Here is a 12780-nt window from a genome sequence, read left to right on the forward strand (position 1 = left end):
GGCAAGGAAAGACGAGCAGCGGGAGCGAGAACGGGCTTTATTGGGAAGTCCTCCCGGGCGGCCGGCCGCCCCCGCGTCGCTCCGCAAGGCAGCGTGAAAGGCGGCCGGGCCGGGCCGGGCCGGGCCGCGCAGCCCTGAGAGGAAACGTGCAACACCGGGCGGGCCGGGCGCCGCGTTAAGGCGAGTCAAGGCGGTTTCCGGAGGGCGCCGGTTGGGTTGCTGCGGCGGAGGAACGAGGCAGGGGACGGGCAGGGCCGCATCTCCGTTAAAGGGCAGGAGATAAGAGAAAGCCAGCTTGCAAAACACCGATGAAAACAGAGTTCAAGGAAGCTTTCAGTGCACTAAGGAAGGATGCTTAAAAAAAAAAAATCTTCCTTGATACCGGCTTTTTTAAAATGCCTTCTGGTTCTCCTCCCCTCTCCTGATGCACAAAAGCACTGAGACGATGCATCACACTTCTGGGGCTGCAGCAAAACAAACCAGCCACACACACCCCCCCCAATCCCCGAATTTCCACAATCTCCCTGACACCGTGTTTGTGCCACGAACAAGCCCTGGGTACAGGGGAGAAGATCAGTACAACAGTCACAGCTAAACCCAGCCCTGCTGCTGCAGTGGCCTGGGCTTTCTTTGGGCCATTAAGTTTCTCTGTGTTCTCTTTTGAAGAGAGCAGCTGCTTTCCAGGTAGCAACAGCGTGAGAGAGGAGGATCTCTTCGGGGAACATATCTTCGAACTCTGTAGCTAACTCCGTGTCTTTTACATCAAGGTAAGGAAGGAGTGATTCCTTCAAGCTGGAAAATAAAGAGGGAAAATAAAGAGCAAAAATAGTATTAATAGACTGTATACAGCAAACTACAAGTGCCACAATATTTTATATGCTAGAAATGCACCAACATTAAGTATACAGTGTTTTAATGTGCACATTTTTTATGAGAAGGATTAAACAGCACACTAAGTGAGATTTGTATAGAGATTTGAAGAACACAGAAGTCGGGATTAAATTGTTGGGGCCAAGCTGTCTGTGTAGAAAGCTGTGTGCACTCATCTGAGTGACTGCAGAAGTGCTTGTGTTCATCTTTAGCACTCAGAAATAGCAAACCCTGATATATTCCAGCAGTGTTGCCAAAATAGCTTGTATAAGATGAAGAGTCATCATATGTGCTAGAAACAGACAGTGCTGCTTAGGTACTAGGTACAAATTCTTAATGTGGATGGTTGTGCTTTGTGTCCAAGAGGGCCGATGTTTGCCAAGGGAACTGTTTCCTTTGCACGCATTCTCAAAGAGGCAGAGAAGCTTAAGAGCTAATGACTGTTAGAAAGTTTGGACTGTACAACTCTATTACCTCCACGTGGGTTTGAATTCATCCACAGCTTGGACACGCCTCAGCTTCAGGATGATCATTTCATGGAGCTCCTGCAGGAAGGTTTCCAGCCTTGAGTGGACAAGGAACGTGTTGAGGAGCTTGGCAAGCTCTGGACTAAGCTCAGCTTTGTAGACTGTGCTGATGTCTTCAAAAGGATCCTAAAGATTCAGTGAGAAAAAACAGGCACCCCTAAGCAGCTTCATTTAGAAAAGAGGAAAGGCCTGCACAGACACAGAGGTTACCAGTGTTCTTACTCTTTTGAGGCGCAGAAGCTGCTCTGACTTGCGGGTAGAGAGAAGTTGCCATAAGGCTATGTTGTGCTTTAGGTGGCATCTGCTAAGGGCCTGAAAGAAAAATACACATGAAGAGAAACTGGATGTGAGGGATATATTTAGGAACCTATTCTTTCTCCACCACCATGCCCATGCAGGTCAAAACTGCAGCAGAGCACAAGCACAAAGAGAACGTGAAAGACTGTGCGACAGCACGCACCCACTAAGGTGGGAACCACGTTAACAGGCAGGGTGACATAGCCAAAGCAAGATGGCACTCAGCAGCAGCAGTCAATCTTCTTATGATGAATTACTATAAACAAAAGCCCCATCCACCAGCAGTGAATTCATCCAGCCCTTTCAACCTGAGGGTAGGAGCCTGTCTGCAACAGGCCTGTTTCTCCCTCTCACCCATTCTGCATTCAATAATCCATCTTTTTGGCCATCACAAGAGGAAATGGGAAAGTGATAGAGCTATGTCATGTGTACTTGTCATCAGATAGTGCCTTTGCCCCCCCCCCCCATATGTACAGAGCCTCTTTTCACACATCATTAGGAGATTAAACCTCCCTCTTTCACCACCTTTGAGAGGTAGAGGGACATTTTCATTCCTGCTTGTCACCAGGCAGCCAGTGCCCCTGAAAGCTGACTCATTGTTGGAAGTTTCCTCCTGGCATCTTTTGCTCTTTTCTCAGTTTTAGCACTGTACCCAGTTATGCTGTCACCTCACTGAGGATTGTCTTTCCCGGTGCTGGCAGGAGAGGAAGGATCTGCAAAGGGGAACTCAACCTGAGAATCCTGCACTTGACCTTTTTGTAGGAATTTGCAAGAACCTACTGAGCATCATGAGCTCTGTGGTGCTCCCACCTTGCAAACACTTGTTGCAGTGAAAGTGAAAATTGTTTTCTCCTCTGCTGTAGAGTGGGGAAGAAATTCTAATACACACTTTTTAAAGCTGAACTTTTACTGGGCTTGGAGATCAGGCTGGCTGGACTTTGTATAAACCAGGACAGATTTTATCTTGTAAGAATAAGAGCTTTGCTTTCTGGACTCACCCGCAGTACTTGAGGATTTGTCTGATCACCCATCTGCAGAATTTCTGTGATGTAGTCAGTCAGAAGCATTTCAGGGTTCTCTCCAGCCATGGCAAGAAATCCCAACGTAATTTCGGTGATAGACAGAGCATCACAGACATCGCTATAGGACTGCAGTTCCCCACTGATCATGTTTATCACAGAACTGGGAAGAGAGCTCTGAAAACCATGAAGTCAAAACAGTTGCCAGTATTAGTTTAGATCCACTCCTTACTGCTGCTCAAGCAGTAAGCAGTGAAGCCCTGGAAGAGGGCAGAGACCCAAATTTAGGAAGCCGTAAATGCTTAACCATATCCCCTTTCCTTTGCAAATCCTGACTGAGGAAAGAAGGCCAGTTTGCACGTATTCAAGCCATGCAGAAAGACTATCAGACAAGCCTTTATAGCAGATGAACAAGCCAAGAGACGCAAGACAACCCCGACACTTCTGGAGATGTAGGGGTCACTTGCTTGTCCTGTCTCTTCCATTGCAGAAACTCACCTGATCCAGCTTATTCTTGACATCATTAAACAGCTGTTCATAATTCCGATCATATCTGTACACGAGGGTAGGTATTCCCTGTCAGGAGAGAGGAAGCTGGGATGAAATCCACAGGTTGTAGAGTCTTGGTAACATTGCTAACCCTGCTACAGTGCAAGCCTGGCTGCAGCAAACAATGCAGGGGTCCAACACAAGCCAAGAAGTTGACTGCAGAAAACACAGCTAGCTGCATTGTCCTACCGTTAGGGTGATGAGTGGCTTCCCCTGCAAGAACTTGCTGATGACTTGCTGCTGGATCCTCTCCAGATCAAAGTCCTGCAGAGTCTCCCCTCCCTTCTCCATGTGGTACTGGCAGTTGGACAAGATCAGAGGAATCAGGTCCCTCTCAACCTCATAACTAATCAAGTGCAGGTCAGCCACCTCTGATGGACTGACGAAGTACCTACAGAAGTAGGGGAAAAAAAGTTCTCCTTTTAGAGGGAGAAGCCTTTATGAAGCAGGGAAAGCGGACTGTGTGGTAGCAGGTAATACAACAGAACCAAAAAATGTCTAGCTGGCATAGCAACATACCTATCGTCTTCCTTGATGTATTTCTTTACTGAGTAGATAAAGTCATTGTGCAGACTAATGAGATAACTGGCTAAGGCTGTGGAGCAGAGGCCCAGTCCCTGTCGACGCGGCAGAAGGACCTCAAGCTTGCTGTCCAGGGTCAGATCAGCGTCACAGTAGCCTTTAGGAAGCTTAATTTCCCCTGAAATAAAAAGCAGAGAAGACTACTCTTCAGCCCATGATGAGCAGGCTCTCCTGACCTAAAACAGATCTGGAGAAAGTATGTAACCTGAAAAGACAACTGAGCGCAGCTCCTTCTGTCACTTAAGTGCCAAAGGGAAAAGGTTCAGGTGAGAAAACTACAAGAGGGAAATAAATTCTTCCATTTCCACCTAGATCTCCTTAACCTTTAATGGCCAAGGTCAGTTTTGCTGATATGTTTCAGTGTCACTGATGGGAAGAACTTGGATTGTCAAGGGTAGCAGAGAACCACTGTCTTAACAGCTGGCAACCTCTTGGCCTCGCTCTCAGAACAATGCTGGGAAAGAAGGGTACTCACCGTTGGTATCCAGCGATCTTCTCAGCTTGTTCCAAACAGACAGAAACACATTTGTTCTCCTCTGTAAGAGGTCCCTCATCACATCTGGGGAATACCATAAACAGGAATCCTTAGAAGACCTTTTTTTCAGCAACACTCTGAAACTCCATAGCATGTGAGGATTTTTCAAAGCACACTACTGAACTCTAGCTAACAGCTCAGACACATCGAAAGCATCTAAATGTACACCGAACAGTTTTCTAATGTTACCAAATTGAGTAATTTATTCTGTTTATATTCTTCTATTATCATCTGCTATTGGCCCAGGCTACAAGGCTAGATGGATTTTTGGTCTGAATCTGCATGTCCTTTAAGCACTATTCCTTAAACAATTGAAGGAGTTGCCACAAAATGTCAGTTTGTTGCACTTGGTTTTAGCTTGCCTACCTCTGAGCATGGTCCACACCCCTTGTGACCATTCTTCCTGTGTTTACATCCTCTTAAAACCAGTTGATGGCTTTTTCGAGCATGACTCTGGGGTTAGGGTCTCCAGTTCATTTGGGTAGAAGTTAAAAGCAAAATATGAGGGCTTAAGCTTGCAAGTTTAAGAGACATTTTCCCTTTTACTTTGAACTCCTGGACTATCCAGGAAATCTATCTGAAGCACTTTTTGTTTCACTAATTACGATTTTGGCAGAGTCGCCTCACCTGAGCAGGGTTCGTTGAGGAAGTCTCTGATCGTGTAATGCTTGACAAGGGCGGTGTTCTGAAATCGCCTCACCAAGTCTCTCTGAAGAGCCAGAATGTCTGGTAAAGATTTAACCAACCTCAGTTCTGTTTCCTAGAAGGGGAAAGGGGACCTATGAATGAGACTGTCCTTGGACAAACCGCATTAAAAACTAATTCAATAAAAGTATGCAATGATTTACTAGTAGAAGAATTCTTTTGCATGTGCAATTCTCTCAAGATTACAAAAAGTTATGAGAAAAAGGCACTATATAATCAAATATTTCTCAAGTTTGACTGTCTTTCTCCCTAACCTTGCCAGTGTGATGGCACTGCTTGTGCCAGTGTAGCCAGCTATTGGCTTATCTTCAAGTTCGTGCTGGATGTGGTACACTGTCACTGGGCAAATACTCCTATGGTGAGTTACTGCAGGCCAGCTGGGTGACCAAGCAGATTTCAACATATCTTGGAGGTAGACTGGTGAGATTACATATTCATTTCCTTTGAAGAGTTAGATGCATGGAGGCTTTCTGCAACAGTCTGCCCCATTCTTAAGGAATATGAACACACAGTCGGCCCCTTCATCTGTGAAGAAGGGCTTCTTCTCATGGGCCTATGCTCTGTTTGAGAGAATCCAAGACTGCTAGTTAGTTACGTCTGCTCTCCAAGGTACCACTAAAGGTTAAGAGGATCTCCTACCATTTTCTAGGTTGTTATTGCTTAAATAGCAGTTCTCAGAGTTGTGACCAATGGTCTGCAGAAACAGGGAGTGAAATCAAGACACCATTATTTTTTGAAAAGGGAATGAGGCACCTTGCAACTTAGTCAGCTGGTGACTAAGCAGTAACTAATTCAGTTCCTTTATGCAGCATAACCCATGCTCCTGGGTGATGCATTTTACCCTTCAGTCTATATCCTGCCCTTGGACCTCTAAATACTAAACTGGGCATGATCTTGAATCAAAGCTGATGGACAGCTTATGTGCTCTGCAGAGCAGTATTCTACAGGGAGATAAAAGCTGGCAGAAACCAAGATTGAGTGTGAGAAACAAGTCTATTGATCTCACAGTATCATTAAGAATGAGGCTGCTCTTTACTCCTTATTCTCTATTCCTCTGCTTTCCTAAGAGAGACATGAGAGCTAACATCACAGTTTAATCTGGAACCAAAGGGAGGAAAGTTATGGAAGGAAAATTAGCTTCCAGTCCCTTGATAACTTCAACTCACAGACAAAAAACTGTCTTATACTGTGATTTTACTATTTCAAAATGCTCACAAGGCTTGACGCATATTGATGCACTTCATCTTTTGACATGGAGCTGACAGGAGTTTCTTTCTCAAGATCAGTCATCACATGAATAAAAATACTCAGAATGATGATGATGTAACGCCAGTCACTGGACATTTTCCTTTCCTTATTGACAAAGCATTTGCCAGGGTACTGATCTCTGAAATTTGCAGTCTCTCACCCTGTGTCACACTCACCTTCTGCAGAAACTTCCACAGGAGAGGAACAGTGTCTTTGGCATTCTTTTGCTGGACTACATGGCCCAGGTTCTCCACTGAAATCCTCTTTCGGCAGCTCCACATCTTGGAGTGGTGTACGTGACTGTCCTTTGGCAGTTTGGACAGGAAAGTGGTAGGGTCACCATATACTATTTTCACTATTGGATTGGAAGAAATTCTCTCATCCTCCTGAATTTGTTTATTTAGCTCCAGAAGCTTTTTATCTAAACCCTGTATAAAAAAAGAAAAAGAAGAAAGAAAGAAAAGGTGAAATCATATCAGAATTGGCAGCATCCTGCCATGTTGAACCTCCACTGAAGTATATTTCCCTGGCAGCTCAATGACCAGTTGACACAGAACTGTGTCAAAGCAGAAGATGAACTCCCAGGCAAGGTTTGTAAAACACATACTACAAGACAGCTATTTATACCATAAAGTTATTCTTTGTTCTCCAGCTCATCCAACTCCCAGGTATTCTATTCTCTAAATAACAAATATGAAAAAAAGGCAGATAGTATTCATCTGGGGCACAAACATGCTCACTGGACAAACAGTTTTAGCTGAGCTATGCTATTTCTGCTTTCCAGCTATACAAAACCATTATACCACAATCTAAATATCTGATACTGATTGCCACAGGTAGAATAAAGTTGACTGAATAGCTGATAGAATAAATTATGGCCCTATATACAGCTTCCACATTTGATATCCTTCAGATGGAAGTGACCAGCTGACAATAAATGAAAGCTAACCTGCAACTGTGTCATAGATGGATTGGATTTAGGAATAGTGGTGTGAACAGTTTGGCATAGGTATTACAGCAGGACAGATTTGCAGATAAGTGGTCTTTGAACAGCTCAAATACTAAAATTTTATACAGCAGACTTCTCACCTCCAATTCAGGAAGAATAACTGTGTTTGCAACAATTTCTTCCCATTTGTTTCTTTTCTCTTTGGTGGAGAGCACATCATCAAATTGAACTGGCCCTGCAACAGGAATATTTATGAAGTGTTACATTTGCAATACTTCAGTTAAAAGAAAACTCAAGTTCTCTAAGCTTCCAGGCATGACATTCTTGCAAGTTAGTCTGATGAGCCAATAGCAAATTCACAGGTCTTAGAGGCTAAATAAGTATCTCAGTCTATCTGGAGAGTAAACATCATCTAAAACAGCACACAGTGATCTCGTTTTTTTAGACGCTTCAGTCCAGTCATGCATTTGCATGACATGGACATTTATACAAGTCATTCCTAATCCCAGGAAAGTTAAACAACTTGTCCAAGGTTAGATCATGATCAATGACAGACCAAAGAACAGAGCTTGGAATATTGACTTGTGTTGTCACATGCTAAAAATACGGCCATTACATATAAATCATCCCATGACACAATGGCTCATCAACTTGAACTCCAGATGTAAAGTGTAAACCATGCTCTGCCATCTCTCTTCTACTAAATAGCATCTTGGTAGTCATTTAGAAAGTAGCATGTAGATTAGTACACAGCATGAGCTATTGCGCTTTGAACAGTGTCTCTGCTTCTGAGCTGAAAGCTCTGTCAAAGTGTCATGAGGTTATTTTTTCAATAATTCCTTTTCAGAATTACATACTGAATCCTGCAAACCCCACATACTTGAGCAAAAGAGAAGTAAACCACCAAAAATCTTTCACTCCCTACAACAAACAATCTGCGAATTTCTGGATCTTCCTTATTAGCTCAGCTACTGCCTGTAGGAAATGGTTTATTAGTAAAGAAGCCAGATAACTGCTGCCCTTAAAATGCTATCGTAGCTTGTAGATGGTTGGCAATTTTCCTTACACTGGCCTGGGTGCTGATGGGGGTCCTTGAGGAGGCTGGCTAGGAGAAGATGAAGGATGTTGATAGTCTCATCCACACTCTTCCCCAGAACTTTTGTCAGCTGGGCCAAGTCCTCCCAAATATGCTGCTGCAGGAAGCTTACTGAGTTCTGCACCGGTGGCTTGATGATCCTTTCCAATGACTTGAAGAACAACGGAAGGCAAAAAATGAGCATAGCCAATAATGTCCAGTTCTAGCCAAATGCATGCAGAGCTACAGTCCTTCATCAGAAATTCTCAACTCTATTCTACCGGATTCCCACTACTTGAACATAAAAAAAGGCAGGAATGTGTGCAGCGAAGCACCAGTCATTTATCACTAAAAGTCTGGAAAAAAGCAGTGCTGCTCCGATAGATGCATCTCAGCTCCTACCTCCACTATAGTGTGCTAAGATGGCCAATGAATTTCCTCAGTAAAGTGAAATTAGGGCACTGTCCAACCTCTTTCAAAGGCTATGAAGGAACCCAAATCCCTCCTGGGCAAGGCGAGAAATGAATTTGGAAATCACTGCCCTAGTCACTAGGCAATGGAACACAAAAGGACCCGTACCATACAGAGGTTTCACTACATTTCATGGGGCCGCTCAGAACAATTATTGGAAGATACCTGAGGATCTTTTGTGGCTCCCAGCAACATTGTCAAATGTGTGAGCAAGCGTATGAGAAGGAAGACAACTGGAGACATGGCCCGATCAGACACTCCCATTGTTTTTCTGCGTTGTGCATCTCCAAGTATGTGGCCAGTTTGAGTTCTGTCTTTGTTATTCCTGTTGTAAGGTACATATCATAATTTTTTTGTCTTGACAGAAAATACAAGAAGCCTTTGATACCCAATAATGTCTTTTTGTTCCATAAGTTTTCTGAATGCCATAAAAGCTGCCAATTGTGGAACAAAGGCTTCCTGTTAGTTTTGTACATAAATAAGCCAATTCCCTTATTCTTGCTGGCTGATTACTGTTCCTTAGACATCTCTTCCTCAAACATTTTCTATGAAAGAGGCAGCGTCCAGCCCTGTGGGGCAAGATTATCCACCACCATGCTGGAGGGATGAGAAGCCACTGCTGTTAGAATTAGTAAACTTGATGTTTGTGCACAAGGGATGGAAGTACTAATCTGGGGAATCAAGGAGGGGAGAACACAAATCATAGTTACTGGAGCTTTGGTAGAAGGTCTTCAGTCATACTGGTCTGTCTAAGAAAATGTAGCCTATTACTCTATGACAGTATAGATCCACATCATCAACCTGGATGAGCAGAGGGATGAGAAACCTAAAACCAACAGTTTGACAAGCCCTTACTTTAAGGCAGCTTCTGCAAATTCAGTTATACCAGCACTCCTAATGGCCAGGCCTCTTCTCCCTCAAGGGAACGGCCAAGGTCTCAGGTTTCTAGGGGAATCCCTTGTGCCTTTCAGGTAACAGCATGATTATACTTATAATACTTATCACACTTCTAAGGCAAAAGATAAGTACTACATCATTTAGTGCTGAAAAGATTAATGAAGCAAAGCATACCGGAATTCTTGAAAGCCAGGCAGTGCTTTATGCTGTTGCCCTCCAACTAAGGCACCACAGTCAAGACAGCGGCTCGTTTCCATGGGGCGGCCACACTGGCAAAAGACAAATGAGAACACTGAATTCCAGACTAAGAGCTTCTCTGGCAGAGAAACAGAATAAAGCCAGATTCTGGGGCAGGGGAACTGCATATTCCATTTCAGTCACAGGGAGGTACCTTACTCATGCAAGACCCTTTCTTCTACTCCCCTTTTCCTACAGTAAATTGTCACAACTACGTAGAGGATTTCTGTTTTTTAAAAAAGCCAAATAAAAGCTGCTAGCCATGTCTATAACAGCAAAGCCTTCCATAGTTTCTCTCTACTAATTCCCAATACATAAATCCAAGCTATAACTGGTTAATTAAAAACTGCTATATACTGGGCAGAGGGCCTCTGCCTGCCTTGTTTCCTGGATTTATGGTATAAACTGCATTAGAGCTATTCTTAGTTTTACATTTCAATGGTAAAATGATTAATAATATAGTTTATAAAATGAATCACTGTGCAATAGAACGTAAGAAGAATAAGAAGAATGTAAAACAGTTTAATGTTGCAAACACCTACTTCACCAGTCTCAAATTCTTACCTCTCCTACAGTGCAGGGGTGGCCATTCGGACATGCTATCAAAAGAGAAACAAATAGGATGGTATTGTAAGACAGACATTTATGAAGTCCCCGTTACTTCCTTTTATAGGGACCATCATCTTGGAGCAAGAAATATGCCTCAAGATCTAATGGAAAGCACTGATGCTCTGAAAGCCCAGAGGAATCATTGGCCCATACAGGAACCAGAAGAAATGTTCAGTTTTCAGGGAATTTTCATTTTCATTTTCTCTTCTGGAGAAACAAGGAATGGAAACCTGGAAGATTTTGCTACTAAGTACCAAATGGGGCTGGTAAGCAAGAATGCCTCCTAGTCTGCACTAAAATCCTAATAAGGAAAGCAAAGAATTGAAAGCTAGCCAGGAAAGTGGCAAAGTACTCCTCTTCTACTCACATCTCTCTAACATAGCCAGAAGCACCAGGACAGGTCCCTTGCAGTCTTGAACTTTGTAAACAGCTATAAGCTCAAGGGTAAACAGAGCTTGATGAACTCTGGTGCAGTATCCACATAACAAAGTGTAGCTACAGATCTTAATTACGAAGCATAATTCATGCTAAGAGGAGGAGAGTATCTGACTTCACATTTGGAACAGTTTCATTCAAAAACAAGGATTTTACTTCCATTTCTTCCACAGAAAGTCAGGAGTACTTACTATACCAGCGCAGAGTGTTCATTCCTTCCCAGGCCTTTGCCTGAGCCATCACATCTTCAGGCATTGTAGGCAGAAAAGAGTGCTACGGGGAAAAAAAATGGTGACAAATGATTACATAAATCAGTTCTTTATTGTAGCAGTTGTTCACTGTTCTTCACGATGAAGAGTAAGGGACACCTGAAAGCAGAGGTAGCACAGAGGGAAGAATGTGACATACTTTTTCAAGTTCTACTCGTGAAAAGCTACTCTTAAAAAAGCTGCCAACATTGTGAACATTTGCATGGGCGCTCTCTGGACTTCCTGAACTGGATTCCTCTTGGAGTGGCCTCACATACCATGGTGTGCACCTTGACAGCCAGAAAAAGTAGAGCAGCAGATCCCTCCATCCTCACTGTAGGGCTCCATAAGGCATTATCCTCTAGAGCATGCAGGTCTCCACAGTATGACCTGCCAACTGCTTTCAGACTTGCTCATTCAAATTTCAGTATCAGTATTTGCCAGATACTCCTCAAGATGAAAAGGAAAATTCACATCTCAAAAAGGTACCAGTCCAGAGCTTGTCACTGTGCTGATTAATCCCGACAATGCTGAAATAATCATCCAATAGTAATTCACAGCCAAATCATGAGTTGGTGTCTTTTGGTGTTAAGAAAGGTTAGGTTCTAGAGGATCCAGCAGATGCATGAGAGAAACAATATGCTGAACTACCATCGGAGTTAAAGTCTCCTTACCTCCATGGTGTGTGGACAGAATGCCAGATTTCTCAGGGGCTGCAGGATGGGGTTCTGCCCACACAGCAAGACAGCTGCGGTATGAACAGCCATTTCAATCAATGCTCCATCGTGGCTGAAGCTTTGAGGATTCACTGGCAGAGACGGCAATGTGTTCTTCACAAGAGATGTTGCAAACTGCTTCAGGTTTGGAGAATTCAGGACTTGGGAGTTCTGGATGAACTCAGTCATAGCATCACTTTGCTGAAAGCACAGATTTAAAAGAAATAAAACCAGCATGAAACTGCCCAAACTAAAGGGGACTAGCAGCTACTTCCCATGCTGTGTTGTCCCCTGCATTGAAAGCTATCTTCAAGTCTGCCCAGATCAGGACAGAACTATATTTAATGCAAAAGAACAAAAAGGTTCTTCTACCAATAATTTAAATCTCACTCATCCTTACAAATGAAGCATGTTTATCACAAGCCTCCATAGTGAAGTATCTTACCTGCTGCCTGGGGTGAAGATTTGGGTCACTGACTCCATACAGGGCAGTGACCTCTCTGAAAATAGCCAGGAGCAGATGGACAGACCTTACAGGTGGGGAGCTGCTATGTGCCTGAAAAAGAAGAACTGATGATGCAGTGGAGGAGAGGCTACAGTTGGCATAGCTCAACTTTCACAAGGCTTCACTTGGTTACTGGACATGCATGCTTCAGCAGGTCCACAGTAAAGCTATACCTGCTCATGAAGGAAACAGTGCGAAAATGGCTGTTCAAGCCATAAATAAATGGGTTATCTGACAGTCCTAAAGTTGATTGTGTTTTTTATGTCAGAAACCTCTGAAGTATTTTATGGTTATCATTGCACAGAA

General features: G+C 43.5%; 1 protein-coding gene across 3 annotated transcripts in view; it reads right to left on the reverse strand.

The window, feature by feature from the left end:
• Positions 1-20: 20 nt before the first annotated feature.
• RNF213 (ring finger protein 213) overlaps positions 21-12780 on the reverse strand; it is a 57064-nt gene continuing 44304 nt past the window's right edge. For 2 of the 3 annotated variants that reach the window (XM_064522848.1, XM_026112962.2), the window contains exons 50-67: positions 12415-12525; positions 11928-12170; positions 11197-11278; positions 10526-10560; positions 9899-9993; positions 8993-9152; positions 8348-8528; positions 7422-7516; positions 6509-6760; positions 5007-5139; positions 4320-4403; positions 3782-3962; positions 3452-3653; positions 3212-3289; positions 2693-2890; positions 1620-1709; positions 1345-1523; positions 21-792 (exon numbers count right to left, since the gene is read on the reverse strand). In XM_064522848.1, coding sequence (XP_064378918.1) covers positions 639-792; positions 1345-1523; positions 1620-1709; positions 2693-2890; positions 3212-3289; positions 3452-3653; positions 3782-3962; positions 4320-4403; positions 5007-5139; positions 6509-6760; positions 7422-7516; positions 8348-8528; positions 8993-9152; positions 9899-9993; positions 10526-10560; positions 11197-11278; positions 11928-12170; positions 12415-12525 — 2553 coding nt within the window. In that variant the 3' untranslated portion in view covers positions 21-638. The other variant, XM_064522849.1, reaches the window with a different exon arrangement.

This window comes from Dromaius novaehollandiae, chromosome 18 (genome assembly GCF_036370855.1).
Source record: "Dromaius novaehollandiae isolate bDroNov1 chromosome 18, bDroNov1.hap1, whole genome shotgun sequence".
Taxonomy (NCBI): Eukaryota; Metazoa; Chordata; class Aves; order Casuariiformes; family Dromaiidae; genus Dromaius; species Dromaius novaehollandiae.